General features: G+C 41.7%; 2 protein-coding genes across 8 annotated transcripts; one reads left to right on the top strand and one right to left on the bottom strand.

The window, feature by feature from the left end:
* LOC123969557 (calmodulin-regulated spectrin-associated protein 3-like) lies at positions 1-25,259 on the top strand. 6 transcript variants are annotated; one of them, XM_046047067.1, is made up of 24 exons: positions 1-29; positions 347-483; positions 4,893-5,170; positions 5,864-6,004; positions 6,895-6,981; positions 7,155-7,190; positions 7,684-7,731; positions 8,783-8,921; positions 9,364-9,503; positions 9,897-9,990; positions 10,123-10,174; positions 10,516-10,577; positions 10,671-10,701; positions 10,894-13,381; positions 13,489-13,607; positions 13,749-14,035; positions 14,136-14,235; positions 15,012-15,124; positions 15,242-15,360; positions 15,535-15,854; positions 17,978-18,090; positions 19,533-19,672; positions 22,162-22,337; positions 24,294-25,259. In XM_046047067.1, the coding sequence occupies exons 2-21, from the start codon at positions 354-356 to the stop codon at positions 18,003-18,005; spliced, it is 4,812 nt and encodes a 1,603-aa protein (XP_045903023.1). In that variant the 5' UTR covers positions 1-29; positions 347-353; the 3' UTR covers positions 18,006-18,090; positions 19,533-19,672; positions 22,162-22,337; positions 24,294-25,259. The 6 variants fall into 6 exon arrangements, with proteins under 6 accessions (XP_045903023.1, XP_045903024.1, XP_045903026.1 ...); XM_046047068.1 differs by lacking the exon at positions 1-29 and having other exon boundaries at positions 308-483; positions 22,162-22,213; XM_046047070.1 differs by lacking the exons at positions 1-29; positions 7,684-7,731 and having other exon boundaries at positions 308-483.
* soul5l (heme-binding protein soul5, like) lies at positions 18,230-24,492 on the bottom strand. Of its 2 annotated transcripts, none has more exons than XM_046047075.1 (7): positions 24,254-24,492; positions 23,491-23,550; positions 22,391-22,472; positions 22,144-22,264; positions 21,705-21,844; positions 20,642-20,805; positions 18,230-19,720 (listed from the first exon to the last, which is right to left on the bottom strand). In XM_046047075.1, exons 1-7 carry the CDS (start codon positions 24,385-24,387, stop codon positions 19,504-19,506), a joined length of 918 nt encoding a protein of 305 aa, XP_045903031.1. In that variant the 5' UTR covers positions 24,388-24,492; the 3' UTR covers positions 18,230-19,503. The 2 variants fall into 2 exon arrangements, with proteins under 2 accessions (XP_045903031.1, XP_045903030.1); XM_046047074.1 differs by having other exon boundaries at positions 18,230-19,993.
* Positions 25,260-25,469: the final 210 nt, after the last annotated feature.

The following is a 25,469-nucleotide window of genomic DNA, read 5'->3' on the forward strand; positions in this document are numbered from 1 at the left end:
GGCTGCTGTTTTTCCAGAACATTTGTCAGGTCTGTTTTTACGTGTGGCAAAAATCTGAAAGATTAAAACAGTCGTTTTTCTGTGACATCTGTTGTGCCGTGGGGTATTTTATTCTCCACATTGATTCAACTACAGGCTGACATTATGCCACATAACCGACTATTTCTGTTATAAGCTTTTCTGTTTAACTTCTCATCGTCTTGTTATAATTCTTATGTTTCATTCTGCATCACATGGTCCTCCTCCCTCTCTCCTCCTCCTCTGTCTGCCCTCTTCCTCCTCCATCCCTCCTCCTCACATTTTCCCGGTGCGGTGCTGCTGCCTCCGTGTCCTCCGTGCGGCGCAGCGCGGCCATGGTGGACTCTCCCATGAAGAAGACCTTCTCGGTGCCGGAGATCAAACCGCTGGACCAGTACGACTTCAACCGGGCCAAGACCTGCGCCAGCGTCCGGTGGCTGCTGTCGAAATCGTACGGCTCTGCAGGTAAAGTCCAGTCCAGTCTTGCTGTACACATCCCTGAGGCGCTGCTTGGGTGGGGCGCTTAATAATTAATCCCGCTATATCCTAAATGGAGCTCTGACTTAGACGTTTTATTTCGCGTTCAAGGGAACCTCCAGCTTCCTTCTGCATTCGGCATCCTTCCTTCTCTGCAGCTGCACTGATGCTTATAGTTAACCTGCTCGTGCATCAGAGGCTGTGCAGCTTTACATCGCATGTTACCATACCAGTGAAGAGAAGGCCAATTATTGACATGAATATGAGGTCTGTCAGAAGGAATCTCCTCAGTGGTGCGTGATGCATGAAGGAACTGGAGGCTGTCATCTCTGCAGTGCAACAAAGCCTTTTGTCGGAGCCGAGTATCAGGCCTGTGTAATCAGCAGTAATATCTCATAGAGAGAAAAACGGCTTTAAAGCCTGTAATTTCATGAAACGACTGTAAATATACGTATACATGTGTGGGCCGGTTGTAAATGGGTCAGGACTGCCTAATATTTGTGTCAGTGTTACGCACCACGCTGTGCTATAACGCGTGGCAGTAGCTATAGTGAAGGTGACATACAGCTCTTCTAAGACAATAGAGTGCTTTTGGGAACAGCTGCTGCAACTGTATCCACTCATTTAAATATTTTTTCAGAAATATGCTTTAAATGTGAAAGCATACCTGTCAGTGTTGTAACCATATTTTGAGTGACCATATTATAGCAAGTGCATTAATGTATGGAATGACACAAGACCAGAAAACACCTGCACATTATTTTTTATAATTAAGTGTAATTGCTATAAATAACACCCTTTATAAGGCTTGTAATGTTTAAGTTTAGTTGACACTGTCTCAGAGATGTGGTGGTGCTGTATTGGATGACATCATACTTTAGGGTCCTCCTTTTAGAGGTGTAACTATATTTTCACTAGTTATCATGATTATTTGTGCATCTATAACACCTTTAAAAAATATATAATTAAACAATAGACATGTGTAACAATAGACATAATCATATAAAATCTACAAGTTATAGAATAATAATAATAAAAACAAAGAGTTAATTATCAAAAGTGATACATTGTCTGTCAGTCACCTAAATGTTTCAGCGCTGTTTCTGTTATTTCACAACCTTTTGGGTACAAATGACATGGTCCAGTCACAGATCAGCCCTGTCTGTGGGTTCAGGCTCTGCTGACTAACACAGTGATGTCACACTGTAGACTAATACTGCAATAGCAAAGTTCCACAGTTACTCTTGATGCAATAATACATGTTTTTTCTGTAGTAATAGCTTTAGACAGAATTTCATGTTACAAGTGTATCCGGTCTAGCAGTCCATGTGACAGGAGGAGAGATGAGCTGAAAACCTCTCAGCAGGGAAGCTTCATTGTCGTCTGTCAACTGGAAAATGCCCACCGGGTGCCTCATTGAATTTTAATGGAAGCCCAGAAGAAAATCGCACCAATAAAGCCACACATCAACACACACTCCTGATTCAGCTGAGATTTATTGTACCAGACATGAGCAGAGGATGACTTCTCTAAAAACGAAAACATTGCTTTGTCTGGGACATTTCTTCCTTGTGTCGTGCAGTTATTTTTGAGAACGTGTTCAGTTTGTCCATGTCACTTCTAAACACACAGTGAATGAATGGAGCCTGTATAGAAGTATACAACTCCATGGCCTGCCATAGCTATTTACCTTTATTTAACCAGGAAATGAGATTAAAAATCTTAATCTACAGTATCTCAACAAGTGTCCTGGTCATGATACTGTAGAAGCATAGTTATATGATACAACATATAAGAAAGACTTCTAATTAATTGAAATAAATCTATATATAATCAAGGATCACACAACAGAGATGATCAGAAGGATAATGTATGACTGACAAAATAACAGTAGTAAATATAACAAGAAAAACTGAAACTTAGTAAAAATAAATATGTAAACTATAAATCCTAAAAACATACAATATAATATTGCACCCCAAAAACTCACCAGATATACTTTGTTTTTTTTTGGCTCTTTAAAATTACAAAAAACATATTTTTCATTGTTGTTGTTGATGAGTTTTCATAATGTCTATTTCTGTGGTAGAAAGTAATTCCAGTGACACTTCATTGGGATCATTGGGACGCTGTTTCTGGAAAGACGAGTTACTGTTGAATCCTGTTGACTATAAATGTTCAGTACTGTGAGCACACGTGAAAATTAGTTCACCTCTGTTGTGTTGGGGCGAAGGCAGAAAAACTTAAAAGTTGTTAGTTACAGCCCCAAACGTGTTTGTGTGTGAGGACACTTTGGAAGGAAGATTTGAATGAGCCATATTATCTTGTTACCTGCATGTATATTATTTGTGATTTTAAGCACCTGATCATCTAAAATCCATAGGATGTAACACTGTTGTGCTATTTTAGCTGCAGAGGCCTGTTTCTGTTTTTTTCTGATTGAATTAGTATTATGTTAAATGGGTTAGCTGCGTCCTATTCTGCAGTCCAGTCTCATCGCCTCTGCTGTGATCAGGACATAATGGCCGCTTTCCATTTCCACCATTCCCATGGCGACGGCAGTCCTATTCCCTCCCAGTGCTGCAGAGTGTGAAAGGCGAGGGTTTAACCCCAAATAGTGTGTTTCACACTGCAGTGGAGTGTGTGCTTAAATTATTGTTTATGTAGTGACACAGGTAGATTTTATATTCAAATGCATTGTGGTTATGCAATGATTTCTCTTCTTCTCTTTCATCTGAGCATTACAGAGAAAGGGAGGAGAGGATGAGAAAGAGTCTCATAAACAACAGTAGGTTACGGAGAGAAAGAAAAGAAAAGGGGGGGCCGTAGCCCTCATTACGAGTCATAGTTTGATGTGTAAGGACAGATGAAGGAGTAGAGAAGATTTGGCAAAGGCTTAGAGGGAATGAGGATTGACTGTAGTTGTAAATGGAAGAGATGTGGACTCTGATATTCCTTTTAAGAAGTCCACTCAAATCTTCAGGATTATCCCGACTCCTTGTACAGCCTTCCAGAGGCTGCAGAGTTGGAATATGGGTCAGTCAGGAAAGTGTGTGTTTTTGTGTCCACATTGTGTATGTGTCCATGAAATGACCCACTCGTAGTGGTCTGAGCTCCTTGCACATCATAGATTTCTTGACATGCACATACACACAACCTAGCTGAGCTGTTCATGCAGATGATAATATTATCTTCTCCTGCAGGCTCTCTACAGTCAGACATTGTCACTTACTGTCACCTAATTTCTATAGTGGGAAAAGTCCTTCAATTTTATTCAGTAGTTATTTAGTTTTCTCTTCCAGAACAGATAATATAGTCGAGCTGTATTCGCTTGGCAGCAGCCTGTGCGACTTTAGTAACGTTTTCCTCGTGGGACGTTGACAAAGCAATTCCCTGCATTAGTTACAGTAGGCGTCCCTCTCTTACTCAGAGAACAATGCAGGGAAGCTGACTCATTTTCACCATATCCTATATCTGCAGAAAGGCAAGAAATATTTTATATCTGCACAATAAACATCATGGTCCTGTTTCTCCTCACATGCACCTCAGAGAATGTCCTGTAATAGATAAACGAGTACCACCACTTAGTAATTATCTCTGCTTGCAGAAAAAGGACTCTTTCAACTTACGTCATCCACTGAAATATTAATTCTCAGCTGTTCTGAGTTCATATGCAAGATTGTTTCTTTCTGTCTATACGTTACCAAGACTAAGGGTCTGCAGCCATGCTAGAAGCTCTGTGAGGCCACACCGCAGTGCTTTGACCAAAATGCTAACTTGCATCTTAATCCATGCTGATGATAACCATTTATAATGTTTACCATGTTCACCATCTTAGTTCTGCATCTTACCATTTGCTAATTAGCACTAAACACAAAGTACAGCAGAGGTTGATGGGAATGTTATTAGTTTCGCAGATATTTAAACTAAAGTGTTGGACAAAGTCATCAGGATTCGTCCTCTGGGAACCATGAAAGTCTGCACAAAATGATGTGCAAATCCATCAAGATGATGGTGAGATATTTCAGTTTTCATAAGGGAAAACTTTGCCCTGCAGAAGGTGCTAGAGGAATAGTCAGTCGATCATAAAAGTTATTTAGATTCATCCTCTTGGCACTTGTATTATATTTCAAGGCAATTTACCCACAAGTTGTCAAGGTTTCACTAAAATTCCGCTATGATGCTAGAGGAAAAATCAAGAGATCACCAAACTCAGCAGGATTCACCCTCTCAAGACCATGAAAGTCTGTTCCGTTTTCACGGCGGTCCAACTAATAGTTGTTTAGATATTTCAGTCTGTACCAAATTGGTGGACCGACCGACATTACCATCCTTAGAGCCACTCACCAAAGGCGGGCTAAAAAGCTCAACAAGTCTGTCCTCTTTTCCTGTTTCAGAAAATGTTCCTGTGGAGTTGCGGGAGCCACTTTACAAGGACCAGTATGAACAAGAGCACCTCAAACCATCCGTCTCCAAGCTGCTTCTCTCCCCGGAGATCTACTGCCGAGCTCAGGCCCTGCTGGCCCAGGCACACGGGGTCTCTCTGCCAGCGTCGCAGGGATCCCCGGCCGACAACTCCGCCCTGCTGCAGTTTCTCATTAAAAAAGGTTTTGCTCCAAAGATCCAGGATGTAGACGTCACCGAGGAGGACCTCAGCCAGCTCCCCATCAAGACGGTGTGTGTGGTGGCATAATGTATTTGTATTTAGGTGTTTATGAGTGTGTGGCCATTGGTTTTAATTTTTTCTGTTTTGCTTATTTTGCCCTCTTTGATTTACAATGGCTATGATACCTTTTTATTTAGGCATTTAAGTAAGAAAATGTCACATTACAAAGTATTAGTGAGTAACTGAACAAGAATTATCAATGTGAAGATAAGTTTGTCAAGTGAAAATATTTTGTCTCTTCATGCTTTTCTCTCAGTTCAAGTAAAGGAAAAGTAGCAGTACTAGTAAGGAGTAAGGAGTAGTAGTAAGGACAGGAAGAACAAATGGAAAGAAGGAAGAAGAGAAGGAAGGGAACAAATGAAGAAGAAAGGACAGAAGGAGGAAAAGAAGGACAAAAAGTAGTGGGAAAGTAGCAAAGATGGCGAGACAAGGAAAGACGCAAGGAAATAAAGTACAAGATATTTAGCAGTACAAAATACCAGTTTAAAAAAATATAGTGTGACTGAAATTATTTGTAGATTATTTATGCGGAATAATAGTAGAAAGTCTTCAAAAAATAGCATGCATACGCACCTGGTACCTAAAAAGTACTGTTGTAAATTAAATTCCCACCACCTGCTGATTTTATACTTAAATCTGTCATTGTGTGTTTAGAGACAGTCAGATCACATGGTTAAATAGTCCCTCTTGTGATTGGTGCAGAAAGCCCACCTAGCCCTGATTGACTCTCTGATGACACTGGCTGCTAAAGAGGCGGTGGGCAGGGTGAAGATGGCGCCTGAGGCGGAGCAGATGGGTGTCGGGGCTCCCTGGGAGAACGCTTTGCTCTTCTGGGTCAACAGGGTAAGACCTACAATACCACGGCAACAGTGCTGATGTGACTTTCAACCAACACCACCGTCGATCACTGTTTTTCACTCAAGACCTAATTTAAATGTGGTTTTCCGTCATTTATACTCATGCAAAACACAACATCACTGGCAGCTGAAGCCTTGAGAAGCTCACAGCTCTGTTGTAGCTTCTCACTTAGATTGTTTGGACCTTCAAAAAAACAGCATGAAATTTATTTAAGGAAAGCAGAAGGTCTCAATAGACCCAGAGATGTATTCAAAGTCTTTATTATGCAAAGTGTTCTGTTTCTGGTGTGGATGTAGCCAAAAGAAATAGTCCCTAAAAGCTGATAGGAAACTGAACTTTTTATCATTAGACCATACAGACAGTACAGGTGTCGCTAATTGTTTTTTTGAAAGACCCCATTGAATTTTTTAAAATGCCTAATGAAGAACTGCAGACATATAGTGAGTTCCACTAAAAATATTGGTTATATGCATGATTCTTTATGATGTAAAACAATGTTTTATCAAGAAAAAACAACGGGGTAAACACTACTGGGACCTGGAAGTAATTAAAGACTAGTTATCAATTGTACATTTTGTCTCTTCACTTTTCATATTGCTTCAGATTGTTTTAATTTATATTTATATACTGTGTATCCTCATCAGTTTTATCTTTGGTTCATTTATTTAGCTGCTTCAGGTGCAACATGACTGGAGGAATATAAGTTCTTATGTTTTTGATTATTGATAGATTCACTGGGCTGTGTATCATTATTTGACTCAGTTTCAACAAAGCAGAGTGCCTTAAATACTGGGGGTCTTCGTTCCATCTCTTGTGGACATTTTAAAAAGGTTTGGGTTAAAAAACAGTGAACTCATCCTTTTAACTTCTTGTAGCTGAACCAGAAGTTAAGAGAAAGCACAGAAGAAGAAGAGCTCCCCAAGTCGCAAACATGTACTGACCTGCAAACTGCTCAGGACGCGGTAATACCCCCCCCACCCCTACACACCTACATAAACACACGCATGATGTTTTGCTATTAAGCTGCTGTCTCTCACACTGTAGCTTTGTTGCTGAAGCTTCTAACACCGACATTGCTCTGCTTCTCTGTTTTCTCCCCCTGGTTTGTCCTTGTCATGCCTTGCCTCTCTGGCAGTGTCAATCCACCCGTTGGTACTGGAAACTAGTCCCCGTAAGTGTACTCTTCTCATGTCTATCTTTCTCTCTGAGTCTGTCCATCTGCTATGGCTGGCATTATTGTGCCACACATAACTCTTATCGGTCCTGTTTTGAAAAGTGCCTTTGTGTATGAAGATTATGTCATTTTTTGTCAACTGACCAATAAGATGCCACTGAAAATGTCATGTAAATGCTTATTATTATTATTATTATTATTATTATCTGATGATGTTGTGGACACTGGGGCGTGTATGACTTTGTTACATTCAGTCATCAGTTTCATCTCAAACTGCCCAGATTATCAGAGCTGAGGGGAGGGAGGTGAAATGACTTTCCTGCTGATTAATAAACCCCTCCCCCCTTTGTTTGTCCCCTTCTCCTTCTCCCCCTGTCGCCCTCCTCTCTCTGAGTAGTGCCATGTGACTTAGTGGTGTGGCGGTTCCCATGATGACCGGCCCCCTTGTCATTTATGCTTGTTTCCCTCTCTCTGCCATCCCCCCATCCAGCATGCTATCGCTTTTTGTTTGAAGGAGTCGGGGAATAAGCCACCAGTGGTAACGTATAACACCTCGCTCTTTTCTCACCCTCATCCTCCACGTCTCCCGTAGCAACGCACTCGACTGACTGACAGACTGACCAATCGCCACACCTCTCCCGACCAATGACTGACTGACTGACTGACAGACTGCAAACTAATCACTATTCCAACCCCGAGGTTGGATGGATCATTTAAAATTCATTAGCATTTAACAGTATTTATCCATATTTATTTATGTTTTTACTGCTTTTCTTTAAATTGTGTGTTCCAAATCCATGTTATAGGAGGCATAATAACACTGTATGTTACTCTTTGATGTTGATCTTTTCATCTTTGTCCTCCTCCAACACTGCTGCCTAACATCATTCAGCACAAGTTACAGTTGATGCACATGCAGCCTTTGTTTTGGATTCTTTTGGGTGTATTATATCTCTTGTGCACATTAAAAGAGTGATACAGTGCTTTTAATTTTGATCAAATTCACCTTTTCTTATCTGATTATGTATTATGTACCTGATCAGAATTGAAGGTTCACAGTGTCGTTAGTGCCTGTTTCTGCTGCATGGACACCAGAGGACAGACGTCCTCATTTTCACTTATAATCACTTTTTCTACCCATAGTTTTACTTTCATTGTATATTTTTTCTTGTATTTTTTAACCTTTGCACTGCACCTTCTGGTTGGTTGGTGTGTGTGTGTGTGTGTGTGTGTGTGTGTGTGTGCAAAAGTTTCTTAACTGAAACATCACTGGTCTTGCGCTTTGTTTCTGTGGGTTTTCTTCTCTGGACTTTTGCTGGCTTCATAGTTTGAATCGATGGTTTTATTTATTATCTGAAAGAAGGACAATCCTGTCTGCTTTTCTATTTCTTTACACCCTGTTTTAACTCTTTTAAACACAACATAAACCTTGATCAAATTTTCATGTCTGTAACTTTCTCTGCATCTGCCTTATGATCCCTCCTCTCTTCCCCTCACTTGCCCATTTGCTGTTCCTATTTCCTACTTGTCTTTGCACAACTTGTTACCCTCTTCTCCCTTATCATCCCTCCCTCTCTTTTCTTCTCTAGATTCGTTATAGGAAGGACAAAGTGCAGTCTAAGCTGACTCCTACTTTCCCTCTGGTTTCTGCGGTCAAAGATCTGTCTAATGGCTGTGCTATAGCTGCTGTGTTGCACTACTACTGCCCCAGCTTGCTGCCTCTAGAGGGTAGACACATATACTCAGATGTAAACACACATGCATACAAGTACACATTTGATGATTAAATATTTAGATTTGGCTCCAGACTACTTGTCCATCATCATAATACCAAAAACGCTTTTCATTAAATCTGGTATCTTCAATAGATGTTATGTTCGCTGGGAGAGAATATATTACTACATCTGTACAATCATTTTGACTCTTAATAGTAGTGATACATGGTATTTTACATGATATTTTGGAATATACATTTCCTGTTTCATATTTATATTTTGATGCTGAAGTGCAGTAACCTTTATTTGTGAAAGCATTCAAATATTTCAATAGCATTTGTTGTTATTAACCTACAGTGAATCAAAAAGTATTGGACAGCTACCTCCAACCGACACATACATTATACACTACATATTAATGTGTTTAGTTATTATTATTTATCTGCCTCTACCAGATGTGTGTCTGAAGGACACAATGTCAGTGGCTGACAGTCTCTACAACCTGCAGCTGATCAAAGAGTTTTGTGAGAGCAGTTTACAGAGTTGCTGCCCCCTTGCTGTGGAGGACCTGCTCTACGCGCCACCGGTTCTGCATGTAAGCATTTTGACCATTAACATTAATCCTTATTAATAACTTATTAGCAAGATAGGTATATGGATTGTAGAAAAAGGCAAGCCAACTCCACACTAAATTAAATGTGGAAGAAAGGTACTGCTGCACTGACTTGAAGTTTACTGGGTGTAACGGTGGTGGACAGAATATGCAGCAACCACTAGATTTCACCCTGGGTGTAGTTACTCTTTATGATGTTGACAGTCCACTTTCCATGCGGCATCCCTTTGCTCTTTTTTATCTTTACTAAAACTCTGTGAGTAGTTGCTCTCTCTGTGAAACTAAAGTCACCCAGACCTTTTGCTTCTTCTGACCATTATAATCTTTCCACATGTGAGTCACCTCCATGGTAACCTAATATGCTCTTTTCTTCAGCTAAACATCATGAGCTTCATAGCGGAGCTGCTGGAGTGGTTTGAGGTTAAGAAGCCTGATTTTGTCCAGCCCATACAACCCATCAACCTCACAGGTTTGTGACTTCCAGCACGTTACTTAGAACATTTCTGTAATATTGTTATATTGGCTGGTGGCTGTTTGATGAATAAATATCAGACTTATGATCAACCTCTGAAATTTCAGTTTTTCTCTCTTTCTCTTTTAGATGTCTCGGGGTTACTAGACTGTACAAGTCCTGTCAGCGGGAACAGCAACAGGTACCAGCATCCCACTAGTAGCACCCACATGAAAATGGTCATGGTAGAAAAATGAGGAATGATCCTTCTCAGTCTGGTGTGGGATATGTCCTAAACCAATCAAAAAACCTAACCTACTACAAACATTTATTGAGCCGAAACCTGATAAAAAATTTAATAAACCTGACAAATGAAGTGAAATAGGACCTGGTTGAGCCAAGGAGACATTTTAGAGAACATTTCGAAGTAGATCCCAGCCAAATGGCCCAGGCTTACGCACACACTCACTATTGTGAAATGTCACATTTTACATTTGCAAAAGAGTTGTGAACAACAACATTTTACTGTTTTTTCTATCTCAGCGGTTCTCCTTCCTTCATCTTCAAACAACCCTTTGTGCCCATCTCCTCCCCAGTGTCACCAGGTAATAAATTGAGAGCAATACGCAGAATGTTTTTATTTGAATGGATTTAACCAAAATATACTTGTATAGACTTCTTTTTATCTGTCTTTCCAGAAAACAAAAGTTGGACCAAAAAACAAATCAGGTAGTGATACTTAAAAGCTTGATGTGATTTCTATAGTAAATGTTGTGTTGCATCCATATTTTACCTTAATTTCTTCAAATCTTCTTACTTTGGCTTCTGTGGTCTCTGCTTTTCCATTCTTGTCTGGTACAACCCATCCATTTTTCCATCCATTTGTCCACCCTTCGTCCATTGCCATCCACCTCTCTGCAGTCGTCCTCTGTCAGCAGTGACTTTCAGCATCCCATTTGGGCTGGACAGTGATGTTGACATTGTCATGGGAAACCCAATAGATTCTGTCTTTCGCTCTGTCAGCACTGACAGTCTCACCACCGCCATCCCTGCAATGACTTCACCATCAGCAGGAATGACTCATGTCCCGTACAGCACTCCAGAGGAGTTCAACCACATGGTCAGCGCTTCTGCACCATCACAACGCTCGTCCTGGGGTCCTTACGCACATACAACGCCACTGGGAGAGCTGCCGACCATCGAGGAGGCGCTACAGGTGGTTCATACTCCTAGCAGCAAAGATCGGAGGAAAGGAAGGACAGCAGATAAAGGTGGAAAAGGAGTGTTGGGAGGAAGGCCAGAACCCAGGTTACGTCCCGAAGGAGCCCCTGCTGGTTTCTTCCTACACTCCCCTAAGGAAGATAATCCCCAGCTCAGTAGCTCTGCTCCCAGTCGCTCTGGAGTCCTCTACCGGCCTGTTGGAGGAGAAGTGGGTGATAATAAAAGGCCAGGAAGGGAAGAGAGAAGGGAGAGAACAGGGCGCACCTCTGATATGTCACGTGATGACGACTCTGTTCTACGAGATGGCAGCGTTGACTCCTCTGAAGCATCGGATGATACCCCTAGAAATGCCCCTGGTAATATTCGACCCAGTAAGGGTTGCCAGGAAAATCACAGCAACAGCAACAACAGTCCACGCATGACAAGCTTTGCTGAGCGACGAGACAGCAGACGAAGACATCCTGCTACTCCCGGGGAGGAGTCAGCCTCTGCTCCGACCCCAACAACCCCAGGCACTCCACATACACCCTCCACCCCAGCAGGGGCACCTGGCTGCCAGGACAGCCCATGTCCCGGAGGCCCTGAACCAGGCACTGAGGCCTGGGAGTTGGGGGCTCGTCTGGAGGAAAAACGCAAAAGCATCGAAGCCCAAAAAAGACGTATTGAAGCCATCTTTGCCAAGCACAGACAGAGGCTAGGAAAAACTGCTTTCCTTCAGTTGAAGCGAGAGCAAGGAGAAGGAGGAGGGGAGGGAGCAGAGGAGGATAATCTCACACTGGAGGAGCGGCTCACTCACATGGAGGAGCAGCTGAAGCAGGAAGAGGAGAAGGAAGAAAAGGAAAAGAAGGAGAAAGAAAAAGATGGAGAGAAGGAGAAAGAGAAGCCATCTGTTTCTGATCCTCCTCGGTTAGAGAAGCAGGTCACATTCTCTATTGAAAGTAAGAAAGGGGCAGAGAAAGAAAAAGGGACAGAGAAACAGAAAGGAGGTGAAGCTGTCTTAGTGGAGTGCAATGAAGTGGTGCAGAAACTGAGTGAAGCTCTGCAGTCACTACAGAAGGACATGCAGAAACTTACAGAACAGCAACAGCAGCTAATGAGCAACCAAAGACCCAGAAATACGCCCAAAATCACTCCAAAATCAACACCCAGAAGTAACACCAAAACACAACCCCAAACTCCTCCTCACACCCCAACAAAGACTCCACCAAGAACCCCGACAAAGACTTCTACAAGGAGTACTAGTAAAGCCTGGGTAATTCCTGCGGGTCCCATTCTTCCCTCTGCTTCCTCCCCGTCACGGCGTTCTCACGTTCTTACCTCCCCAAAAACTATCATCTCTTCCTCTTGTCCAGCTCCTCGCACCAAGATCCACTCCTCCTCCACTCCCCGCAGTCCCAAGCACCACCCACGTCCCCAACATCAGCCTCACCCACGGCCTTCTGAACTCAAGTTCCCCCCACTCAACCGCGTCTTGACACCAACCCAGAATGTGGACACCCTCCCCCACCTGAGGCGTGTGTCCCCCAGTAAGTGTCAGGTTCAGACCTCCTCCTCCTTCCGTATCGGTGGGCCTCAGACTCCTCAAGAGTCTCCTCAGCCTACCCAGCAGCCACAGCCTGACGAGAGCACCTCAGACACAGGCTCTATCGAGACACCAACTCAGTTCAGCCTGGAGCTGGAGCAGGAGGAGGTGGAGGCTCTAGGGAGGCTACCGGTCTTGGCACAGCCCAGACAAGATCGTTCAAAGGCTGCTGGTGGAAGCAGCTCTGGCGCTCCTTCTGAGTGCTCATTTGAGAGCGAGACTTTCTCCATTTCTGCTGCGTACAGTGCAGGAGATGGAGGTGCAGGAGACGGAGGTGCAGGGAAGCGCCGCAGCCTGATTGAGGTGTCACTGTCATCTCTTGGAGGGCCAGAGGGAGGCAGTGATGAACCAACTGATGAAGGTCAGGAGTTTTCTTCTGATTCCATGAGCGACCACACAGAACCTGCTGTGGAACTTGCTAGAGGATTAGAGGCTACAGAACCCCTAGACCCCATAGAGCAGCTGGAGCTGGCCACAGGAGCTGGCATGATGCCAGAACAACAAAGTGAATCCAAAGGAGAACAGAAAAGACAGACCGAAGATTTGGAACCAAGTGGGGAACAGAATGAGTTGGGGACAAGAGGAGGAATTCAGTTATTCTTTCAGGTGAGTGCTTGCAAAACAGAATGGAAGGACTAGAAGAGTTTGTTTTGCATGCACTTTAATTCTGTCATGACAGTTGGGTATATGATCTTGTGCTTGTGTTGTTGTAGGGGGAGGTACATAGTGCGGGGGAGATGGCCCAGCGCAGAGCTCTCCTGTTCGAAAAACAGCAGAAGAGAACTGAGGAGCTGAAGAAGAGGAGACAGTGGCATGAGCAAGAAGAAAACAGGTAACACAGAAAAACACTTTCATGAATACACCTGCACAAGGCTTGGATGCTCACAGAGTTCTTTGCATACATTTTTTTAACTAATAAGCCCAAAATTGAGATGCACCCATGTAAAAGTAACCTTATTCCTCTTGGTTTCAGACCAGCATTGTCAGACATAAGAGTGACATCTCCCTCCAGAACACCCCCAACAGACACAACCTCACCTTCCCCCACACCTCCTGCCACCCCGGTCCGCCGGGGAGATTTCACACGAGGTGAGTACGCACGGCGGCAACAACTCAGGATAATGGATGACTTGGACAAAGTGCTTCGGCAGAAATCAACCAGTCAAGGAGGATCTTCCGCTAAGAAAACACGTTCTCGGCCTCGCAGCATGACCAGGGAGGAAACACGGCTGTCTCTGAGCCCAGCCAAGGGAACAACTGGTAAAGTCAAAAGTGAAAAAAAGGTTATTAACAAATGAAGTGTGTTAGATGATTTCAATGACTAAGCTGTGTTAATGTCTTAATATTTATGTTTCTCCAGGCTCTAAGTTGACCAAAGTCTACTCTCACTCCTCCCTCAACCTGGCAGCCACGGATGAGTCAGGAAACAAATGTGCTGACCCCATTAAGAAACCCCAGAGGTACACTACAGCATAGGTCATTTATATGGCTCTTGTCAATCATAATATCGTTTTTAGTCACAGTGGAGAGATGGCAGCGCTCGGTGGTCAGATTCGGTTGGTCTTTTTAGTCCAACCGTTTCATCCAGAGTGAAATACCTCGCCAACTATTGGATAGATTGCCATGGTCCCTGAAGGATGCATCCAGATGACTAGAATGGTCCCCAAATGTTTTGTCTTGTCAAAATTTTCACTTATGCAGCTGAGGAGTAGAAATTTCATGGCAAGCGACCTCTAAAATGAATGATCACATGCTAAATGTAATCATACAATAATAATATCCTAAATGATGGTTAGTATAGATTTTTTTTTAGCACTTTGAGATTTCCCTGAAATGTAAAGTGCATTATAAATAAAATTTATTATTATTATTATTTAACAATGCTAAGCATAAGCATGTTACCATGTTGAGGTGACTTTGAGGTAAATAAAGGTATACCCCCCAAGCAGGGACTTTTTGGGGGGTAAAATAGAGAACCCAGAACTAAATTTAGACCCTGGTCCTTTTGGTGGAAACGCAGTGAGTTCCTCCAAAGCAGCTTTTGTGTCACAACACTGTTCCAGTCATGTGTAAATACTGTTCATTGGCTTACTCAAATAGAAGTGAATTACAGCCAAAGAACTGGAGTTGTGTCAGCATGTTGAATCCCTTTTTATCAGACTTTGAGAGTGGTATTCTCCAGTATAATACAGATATGAGGTGATTATTGGTTCATTGTTTGAACTTTCTCCACCAGCCGTCCTAATTCGCCTGCAGGATGTGTGACACCAAGTAGACTGGCAAATCATAACAAGGATAAAGACGGGGAGAATGGTTCCAATGGAACCTCGCCTGCCACAGAATACACAGGTAGTACAGTGCTACCCAGTGCAGTATCTCTCAATTCTTGAGTACACACATTACCAAATGCTTACAATTGTACACATGGGTTAGCATAAACAAGTGTGCCTGTGTTTGTATTTGTAGGTCCAAAGCTTTTCAAAGAACCAAGCTTCAAGTCCAACAAATTCATCATTCACAATGCTCTCTCTCGCTGCTGCCTCGCTGGAAAGGTCAACGAGACACAAAAAAACAAGATAGTTGAGGTAGAGGATTCATTTTACTTTACTATTCATAACAATCATTTAAATCTTGTGAATTCTGTTACTAATGCATTTTTAGGCACCAAACTAGGTTATTTGCATGTTTGAAGATCATACAAGCAGATGAAGGCTAAAACACATATGATTTCTCTTACTTCCACCTTTTTCGAACCCCAGGAGATGGAGAAGAGTCCTGCCAACCACTTCCTCATCCTCTTCCGTGATTCCAACTGCCAGTTCAGGGGCGTTTACACCATGAACCCCGACTCCCAGGAGCTCGTTCGAGTGGCTGGCGTAGGCCCGCGGACAATTGGCTCCACCCAGGTGGAGTCCATCTACAAGTACAGTTCTGATAGGAAGCAGTTTAGTGCCATCCCCTCTAAAACAATGGGCATGAGTGTGGACGCCTTCACCATCTCCAGCCATCTTTGGCAAGGAGGAGCAGGAGGAGGAGGAAGCAGGAGATCAAGCGTTACTAAGAAGGCAGTCATTTCCAAGTGAGGATTATAACACATCACAGTGACAGATCATTAAAGAGAACACTGTAATTATAGTGAAAACTGTCATATGGAGAACAGTAGGAGCAGGAGAGCAAGCATTACTAAGAAGGCCGTCATTATCATTTCCAAGTGAGGATTATAACACTTGATAGTGACAGATCATTACAGAAAACACAAGAATTATAGCGAACTGTAGTCAAATACAAAAAACAGTAATATGCACACAGAAGGGCCTTTACCCATGTGTGCATACATACACCTTACCTCTCTTGCCCCTGGATTTTACTACAAATACAAAATATAAAAAAATTATTTGTACTTCTTAACGTATCCCCTTAACGTGCATGACAATGTTAACAGCACAATTTCTTTTGCTAAACAGAGGCACACTCCTATCCAGTGGCACACTCCTATCCAGTGTACAGAGGAAGGTTTTGTAAAATGTTAGGTTAATTGCACAAGGAAGAGTTACTTTTAAAAAGTCTCATTACTTATACTTTCGTTGTTTGAAGTACAAACTCAAAAATTACTTTTTTCCTTGAAAGGAAACAGAAACTTTGTTAAGTTGTTTATTGAAAAACACTGACTTTAATAAGCCGCACGATTGCCATCTGTTCCCTCTCTGGTTCCGTGGACTCAAGTCTTCAAATAGAACACCAGTTTTATACATTAAGCCAAACAACAGAGAAAATTTCTTCTCGTCACAGAGTGACTGGCAGGACTATCTTCTACAACTTTCATGTTCAATTCTACCAACAAATGTCAGTAGGTGGATCAAAGTAAAAATTTGTTTTGAAAAATGAAAGATAGCCATAACCATGTGATGCAGAGAGCAGAAGTGAATGTCAAAGATCTGTAAATGTGTGAGTGGTTTTCAGAGATGATTACCGCAGCATGAATGGTTATTTACTGTATGTGGTATAAGCTTATTTCAAAATAATATCACAGTGAAAACTTCTGGTTTGAGGAAACTATGTTGATATGTATGAGCACCAGATGCCAATTAAATAACACCAAAACAAATAGCATATTGAGGTTGACGTATCATGCCAAGCTTACATTTAGAAATACCCGGATTGTTGCGCTCTCACTCAGGGATGGGTTCCAATAGCTGGATCCGTGACCAGGGAATCACTTTTCGAATCTTTTATTCACAATGTCTCTCAGATAGCCTCTTGTACCTATTTCTGACACTACATGCATCTGCAAAAACATGCACTTAGTCATCGACACGGTTATTAGAAAGACTGACTGACTGAACATGGTGGACCGCCTTAACTTAAACGTTTCGAAATCAACGAAACAAGTCTTGTCAATGTTACTGTCCGTCATGTTAAAATATGAACTTGTGGCATTTTTGCTAACTTGAGAAGGACTGCCGGTGTTACACTGTAATCTGTAACCAGTAGCAGAGCAACAATGAATTTGCCATCAGATAACGTTAAGTGCATAATACATGCAGAGAAATTTGTGGTTTAGGTGATATTTACTGAATTATAAAGTAGAATTAATATTATTTCCACCGTGTTGTTTTTATTTCAGCTTCTACAGCTTCTGCAGCCCCCCAGTGATTCAGATTTGATAAAATGCTATTGAACCCCATCACTACCTTTGGTAGAGTGCATACAATTAAATTGTGTTTCAGACAAGCATTCGTATATGAAATAACAGACTGGATTAAACTCCACTGATCAAGCCGTTTCTCTCTTTCGTTCTTTCTTCCTGGTTTCCTGCTCCCCCCACATGGCCTGTTGTTTCTCTCACACTGAAAAATGCAAATCTTGTTGACAGCAGTCAGTGTAACCAGTCTTGAATGTGTGTCTTGATAAGATGTGACATTGGTTAACAACTGCAGTCGGACATTCATGAAATGTATGAGTTTGGCCTGTAAACAGAAGTTCTCAGCCAACTTCTTTTTACGTTTTGGGAGCCGTGCTACTAGGTCTACTAAGGGGCCAGCTGCAGAGGTTTGAGCACAGTTGGCAGTGATGCATCTCTTTGCATTGTGGAAAACAATTAAATCTGCATTAATAACTTTTTGCCCACCGCAACAAGCCAAATATAGCCTACAACATTGACATATTACTTTATAAACTTAACACAAAGCATACCTGGAACAGTTGCAGGTCCTGGAGTAACCAACCATGACACAGAGAAGAATCACCAACAACACGGTACTTTCACAAGACTGGACAAAGTTTAGTGCAAAGATGTACCCAATGAGCAGGTGAAGGTAAGTGTGCACCGCAGTGTTATTCCAGATACTACCACCAAATGGTGACAAACTAAGGAATTTAAGGACCTTATTAGACAATCAGAATAAGTAAATTATTCTCTGGGTTAATCAAGTCCAAATATACAATGAGTCCAACAAGAGTTTGCTTTTTTATTGCACCTTCCTCAGAACATACAATATGTAGCTCAGATGCACATAGATAGAGAATGTAATTTATTTACTTGTATTGCATTGGCTGGTCAGTCGTGATTCTTTGGGATCTTTGGGGCAGTCCTAACACTTTTAGTTAAGGCTTTGGGTAGCTTTCACACAAACGCTTACCAAACAGTTTGCCAAAGACTAAGAAGTAAGACATGGGATTGTTGTTGTTGACTGATTTTCTTGGTACAGATACACCGAGAAGTACGTTCAGGATTTAACATTTGGGCAGAACTGAGTTAGGGCTTTACTTTCTAGAGCAAAAAACTAGGTTAAATGTTCTGGTGCTGGTAGAACACACCAAGAGTGAAGAAAGAAAGAAAACGAATCACTGTACTTAAGGGGATCAAAGATGTGCTTATTAATTCCTGAAACATTTTGCTGTAAGTTAGTGGAAGGAAAATCAATCTTTGTAAAGATTTAGGTTTTACACTTATATTTGGAATTTACGTGTGTGAATTAGACTTTCTGTGATTCAAAGATGTAAAATATTTGTAAAATTTCATAAACGACTATATAGAGCCACACAGTTTTAGTTATTATGTTTAAGGCTGCATCAAACATCCCAAGAAATGTGCACACTGAATTTACAATTATTCACCACATATAGCATAAAATTAACTGACACGAAGCTAAACAGAGAGTAGAAGCTTGTAGGATGTTATGGCTGGAAACCATTGATAGCAACGCAGAAGAATCACTAATCACAGCGTAAAAACTTAATTTACAAGAGTGGAAAGAACACATTATTACTGGTAAGCTTCCTCTGATTTATTGGCCTACTGTGGTTAGTTCCAGCACTTACACAGATTTCCATTGAAGTCCCATTAGCTGCTAAGTTAGTTTTAGGGTTAAACTAATGTTAAACAGCATCCACCCCTGCCTTCAGTTTTATGATTCAACACAAAACCTTGAATTCTAACTAATACATACATCTTAGTTCATCCTATAATGCAGCTGTATGATAACCTCAGAACGACAAAGTGCACAAGCATGTGTTTGCTGATACAGGAAGCTGCAGGTGCAAAGCTGTGACAGAACATATAGTTAAACACTAAGTGCCATAATGAGGAGTTGGTGTAATACGTAGGAAGAAGAGAACAGCTTGTCCATCTATCACGCAATCATTTTTCACCTCCACTGCTCCACTTTTCTGTTTAGATTCCATGTTTATATACCTGGAACAGCTGCTTTAATCAATTTTGACTTTTGCTAATGAGCATCATTTGGCTCAACCGCAGGACTACTGTCAGCTTGTTTGTCCAGAGAGCTGTGGGCTGTGCTGTTCCACAGGGCAGCGTCAGACTGGGGCTCCAGGGACGGGCTCACAGAGACGGGGTCGGAAGAGTTGGTTGCTGGGTCCAGCAGGATCTGGGAGGAGGTAGGTGTGTGGCTGAATGCAGCATCAGCGGGTAGGTTGGATGAAGGACTAAGGGGAGCATTAGATGTGGGGAGAGCGGGTGTGTCAGAGGGTGTTTGTAAAGAGGAGTTGGATGTTGTATTTAAAGACAGGTTGGAGGGAGTGAGTGAAGGCGAATCAGAGAGTGTGTGTGGGAAAGGGTCAGACGAAGAGTCTGTGGGTGAGTTGGTCAGAGTCGGCCTTGGTGTGTGTGCAGGGGTCGGTTCCTGTGGATCTGTGCAAACTACCTCCCCGTCGGCCACATACCACACCTCATTGTGCCTGTTCAACAACTTCAAGGGACTACACACACACACACACACACACACACACACACACACGAAAAGAGCAAGAGAGACGAACACAACAGTAAGAAGTGAGCGATGTGTGTGTTGGTGTGTATGTAATCCGTCAAGAATGATTTTCTCAGGCCACACAAATGTTAATTGTATTGTATTTTTAATAGGTTACTTTAATTAAAGAAAATTGTAATATGCATCTAATGTGTTTATCACTTTAAACATAGTACTACTCATGCTGATTGGCTGATGGCAACTGTTTTTCTTTTGGCATTGTGCAAAATTACAAGTCAGGATCATGATGAGTTGTGACTATCTTTTTGTTTATCATGGTGTGTTGCGCCATCTAAAAGTGAAATGATGTTAAACTGCAAAGAAACTCGGAGTAGGTTTATGCCACTGTCATCTAAATGTGGTTGCAACTCGGTAGAGTTTAAGAGTTATGGCTGTTAATGTCAATTAGGCAACACAAAAGAATTTGGCAGCCAATTACAGGAAAATGACAAAGAATATCAAAAATTATCAAATTTCAATATATATGCAAAATTTGGAGGACAATGTTAAAGAACTAAAACGTGAAATAGTCATAAGTTATTCCCGAGAAAAAAGTAGAAACTCAGAAAAAGAGAGTATTTGTGGACGTGTGTAATACCTGTCATAGCCGACTCCATAGTGGTAGCTGTGGTTGTAGGAAGCCCGGACTCTCCCCAGTTCTTTAGTCAGCAGGTGAGCATGAAGCCTGGAAGTGACTGACAGCATCCAGCCTCCGTAACTCCTCACATAGACGTCCGTCTCTGGCATCTCAGTAAAATACAGCTGTGCAGAAGACACGGACGCAACATTAGAGAAAAAGGGATAAAAGCCTTTGTGATGAGTTTTATGGAAACATAAATCCCGAGCTCAGTGTAAAGAAAAACTAATGTGAAATGAATGTATTAAACATTTATAGATGTTATAGAAAATAATTAAGTTTATGTTTTTTTTACATTGTAGTGTAAGTGCATGAAGTATAAGTATATATCACTTAAAAAAATACATTAAATTAATGTCAATCATTGAGCTGAAACATGAACATATAACATGTTACGAACTACTAGCTTAATTATTAGCTATAGTCTATAGTTATAGCAAATCAAGCCAGTGGTTGTAGTCTGTTATATAAGTGTTAGCTGCCCACAGCCAGTAATGGAGAAACAGAACAGAAACATGACTAAACAGTAAGTAAAAATTAATTGATGTAAATAAAAATATAAGTTACAGAGTGCCTACTTTGGTGGATGTGGGAGACTTTAAATGTGTAATAAATAGGTAGAAATCATTAAAACATAAAATTCCAGTAGATCTACTCCTAACACGACTGAGTATATTTAGGTTATTTAATTTGTGGATGTCTACAGCCCATTTAAGATGAACCAAACAGATTAAGAATGTACACTTGCAGACTCATGAAATCATAAAACAGATACAGAACCACAGCACTGACATCATCATGAGGCAGCACCATCTATTTCTATTCTGCTGAGTGAGTGAAAGCTGCACATCCATCAACGCTCTCTATTGATCTTAGAGGAAAAATAAACGATCACATTACATATAGACCCCGGGAGGATAAATGCATTTGACCTCATGACTGGCGATGGAAAGCTCAGGAAAAAGTGCTTCACCCTGCACCTAAAGGCTCTTTCACCCACATCCCTCATCACCTGTCATCTCACCTTGTCATTGGTGGGTGCAGGCGGCTTCTCCTGATAGGCTGCCGGCAGCGGGAAGTTGAGGGTGTAGACAGCCGGCTCCCACATCTTGGTCTCCTCTGGGATCTTGACCAGGACAGGGGCGGTCATCTCCATCTGGATGCCTGTCCACGACACACAAACACATACACCCATAGTCACTCGAGCCAACCAGTGGAGGCAAATGGCCGCCCAACCCGAGTCTAGGTTTTGCTCGAGGTTTCTGAATGTTTAAAGGGAGTTTGTCCTTGCCACTGTCGCCAACTGCTTGCTCATGGCGGGAACTGTTGGGTGTCTGTAAATAATATTACAAGTAGTACGGTCTAGATCTGCTCCTGTTTTTTTAAATTGCTGCTATATAAATACAATTTATTTGAATAACACACTCTTGAGGGCTGATTTTCTGCTTCTGTCCTGTTCTTACCTCCTTCATTGGTTCCAGTGATGTACTGGAAAAGTCTCCTGAAGGCCATGGCTGCACCCACGCCCATGAAGTAGGCTTCAGCGTCTGTCGACACCCAGCGAGTGGGGCTGTAGTGTCGCACCTGAACGAACAGACGAACAGACACACACACAAACACACACACACGGAAATGTGTGAACAAAACTGTCAGAGAGGTAAACAGCTTGATGGGAAAGTATATGTGCTGTTTGACTGGCCATCCACCCACCTCATATTCATCTGTTTTGCAGACCAGCTCATATTCCAGACATTCCTTTGACTCTGTGCAAAAGCTGGTGTTGGTACTCGGCCTATAACAGAGTGATAATTGCATTAATTTACTTATGTATCCACACTATATGGCCAAATGTATATGGACTGGGCGGTTTCATGGTTAGTGATAGGCTGCTATAGCATACAATGATATTTTCGACAAAAGTGTGATTCAAACAGTTTGGGAAAAGCCCTTCCCTCTTTAAACATGATAATGCCCTCGTGCACAGAGCCAGGTCACTGAGGAAATGTTTCTTCCACTTTGGTGTGAGAGGCAGAGCCCTGACCTCAACCCCATCCAAAACCTTTGGGTTGAACTGGCCTTATCTCCCAACATCAGCGGAAAGCGAGATGGCAAGCAAACTTTATTCACATAGCACTTTTTCAAAACAGAAGTTACAAAGTGCTTTACATGAAGAAGAAGTGGGAAAGAGGGAAATAGATGAGTCAGAAAAGACACTATATTAAAACAAAAGGCAAAAGCCAAATATAATAAATGTTTTTTTTAAATGCTGTTTTAGAATGAGCAGTGGTTTGGCTTCTCTGAGACTCTGCAGGCTGTTCCAGACTTGTGAAGCAACAACAGATCACCTTTAGTATTCAGCCTTGACCTTGAAACAGCCAGCTAGTCCCTGCTCCTCCCAGTGGTCAGAGGGCCCAACAACTCAATTATTAGAGAGGGGTATGACAATGGATTGCCTTGTTTGTTGAATGTAACATGTGGTAACAGTGCCCAACCCCAGTAATGCTATTGGGGCTGAATGGGTTGAAAAAACAAAACAGTGCAGCCAGTTAAAAGCCTTCCTAGAAAAGTGGAGGCATTATGGCAGCAGATTAATGCCCTTTGTTTGGAATGAGGTATTCAACAATGACAAATCAAATGTAGTGACTTAGGTGTTAGGAGGAGTCATAGATTGAATCACCATCTAAAATTAACCCATTCTGTCCACATGTTACGACTCTTCCAATTACATTTGAAATAGTTTAATATACATAAGAGTGAAATGTCCACATACTCTGGCCATGTAGGAAATCTAACTGAAACTATCAACTTACCCAACACTTCCTTCAGCAGAGACCACAAGGGCCAACATTGCCAAGACTGAGGTGAAAGCCCTGGGGAAGGACAGAATACATCTTTAAAATATATTTAACATGCACTTATTGTAGATTTATAATACTTCAGGGACCAATAATATAGCAGTATGATGATATTTTGCAACAAAAAAAAAGGATATAAATCGATTTTATAAAGCTTTGACAGTATATGCATGTCAGTGTGCTGCATTCTGGTGTTTGCACTGCAGAGATGAAATGGGACACGTTTTTCTGCTCAACGCAACGCAAAGCAAAGAGGGAGAGATCTGCTGCATCATCAGGCTCTGCCTTCTCGAAATCAAAGGCGTTTTGAGGTCATGGAGGAACAGCGTGCAGTAGCTCATTGCATCCACTTCATCATAACCTTTTTAACAGTTTAATTTAAACAAACGCCTGATTTGAAACAGTTTTAGAAGAAAAAATAAATAGGTTATTTAAGGACGGAATGGATTCCCTCAAAATACAATCACCAGTTCAGTTATATGTGTATCTGCTGCATTTATGTTTTAGCACAAGTGTTACAGCAGCCTTTAAAATATTGAATTTAAATATTTCCATGCACGCACAACCGATCAACAATGACGCAAAAATCAACTTTACCTGTCCATGACGCTGCAGAAAAGGCATCAGAGCTGTCAAACATTTCTAAAGAAATTTCTTACAATCTACCTGTGTGATATTTATTTAAAATATAAAAGCCTATGTAAGAGCTGATACTCACATTTCTCTGGTCCCGTGTGTGTGTCCTTTCCACCTGCCAGGGGAGCAGGGACGCGGAGTGTGATGGAGTCTGCAGTCTGCTGCACTCTGACGGGCGCCGGTGAATTTACTGCGGACTGCGGTGAGGACCGGCATCCGCCTGAAGCTCGCAGGAGGGAGGGGCTGGGCTGGCACCAGGCAGCAAACTACTGGACAGATATTATTTTCCTGTTATTACCGCGAGTTCACCTCCAGAGCTGCAGCAGTGAGATTAGGAAGTCTGGCATCCGCCATCATTAATCCACCATGCTGTTTAGACATGAGAGGATGGAGACGATGAAGTCCCAACATTTCACTACCTCTCTGATGTGGGTTTTAAGGGTCTAAAGTATGTTTGTATTGCAATATAGTAAAACTGAGCTGTATTTAGAGTCCAAATGGGGGGTGCACGCTCTTTAACAAGCTCATTTAGGGACCGCACTGTGAAAAAATAACGCTAAGGTTTTAGATGTGGGCCAATATGTTTTGAAGGATTTCCAGATTGTAGGCTATTACCAGTTAAGGTGGTTTCCATTTATTTAGATATGCCATGCCAGTTATTATAAAATGTCAGCCAAAAGTACAAAATGCACGTCAGAAGGTCCCTGAGGCCAAAGTGATAAAAACATGATGTCTTAAAATGTCTTGTTTTGTTCAGGCAACAAATCACAAATCACAACCCCCCCAAAAAACTACAATTAAATCAATGTTGAAAGAAAGAAAAAAAATCACAATAATAATTAGACCAATCTTGCAGTTCTGCTCTGGAAACTTGTTTAAGTTGTGTAAGCAAGCAGTTTAAGTCAAGTCAGAATTCATTTTTACCCATAGGCTATTACATTATTAATATTGCAGGGTAAAGGCCATGAAAACTTTGTTTCAAATCTTACTATTTAACTATAGGCCTACCATTAAACATGACGAAATCGGTAACAAATCTGTTTTACAACTGTTTTAACTTTGGCTGAAGATAATAGCGTTCATGTAGGACCCTGTCGTTCACGAGAAGCTGATTGAGAAAATGTGCTTTCAGGGTCTTTAAATGCAGACTGTAAAAAGAGTCTGCCATGCAGCAGTCACGGTGGTAATGTAACTTTTACACAAATGTATGTAAACTTGGTATTTACTGTGCGAGTTTCAGCGTTTTTGATATAAAATGGCTAGTTTGTTAATCAACATGCTATTAAATTAATACACTG

This window comes from Micropterus dolomieu, linkage group LG04 (genome assembly GCF_021292245.1).
Source record: "Micropterus dolomieu isolate WLL.071019.BEF.003 ecotype Adirondacks linkage group LG04, ASM2129224v1, whole genome shotgun sequence".
Lineage (NCBI taxonomy): Eukaryota > Metazoa > Chordata > Actinopteri > Centrarchiformes > Centrarchidae > Micropterus > Micropterus dolomieu.

What these genes read in the sequence shown, in the direction of transcription:
- LOC123969557 (XM_046047067.1), top strand. Translation starts at nt 354, where the DNA reads ATGGTGGACTCTCCCATGAAGAAGACCTTCTCGGTGCCGGAGATCAAA. An exon ending in TGGACCAAAAAACAAATCAG is followed by an intron (nt 10,702 to 10,893) that starts GTAGTGATACTT and finishes ACCTCTCTGCAG; the next exon opens with TCGTCCTCTGTCAGCAGTGA. An exon ending in CCCATTAAGAAACCCCAGAG is followed by an intron (nt 14,236 to 15,011) that starts GTACACTACAGC and finishes TTTCTCCACCAG; the next exon opens with CCGTCCTAATTCGCCTGCAG.
- soul5l (XM_046047074.1), bottom strand. Translation starts at nt 24,387, where the DNA reads ATGCCGGTCCTCACCGCAGTCCGCAGTAAATTCACCGGCGCCCGTCAG. An exon ending in CACTGGAACCAATGAAGGAG is followed by an intron (nt 21,845 to 22,143) that starts GTAAGAACAGGA and finishes TGTCGTGGACAG; the next exon opens with GCATCCAGATGGAGATGACC. An exon ending in CTGCACCCACCAATGACAAG is followed by an intron (nt 20,806 to 21,704) that starts GTGAGATGACAG and finishes TCTTCTGCACAG; the next exon opens with CTGTATTTTACTGAGATGCC.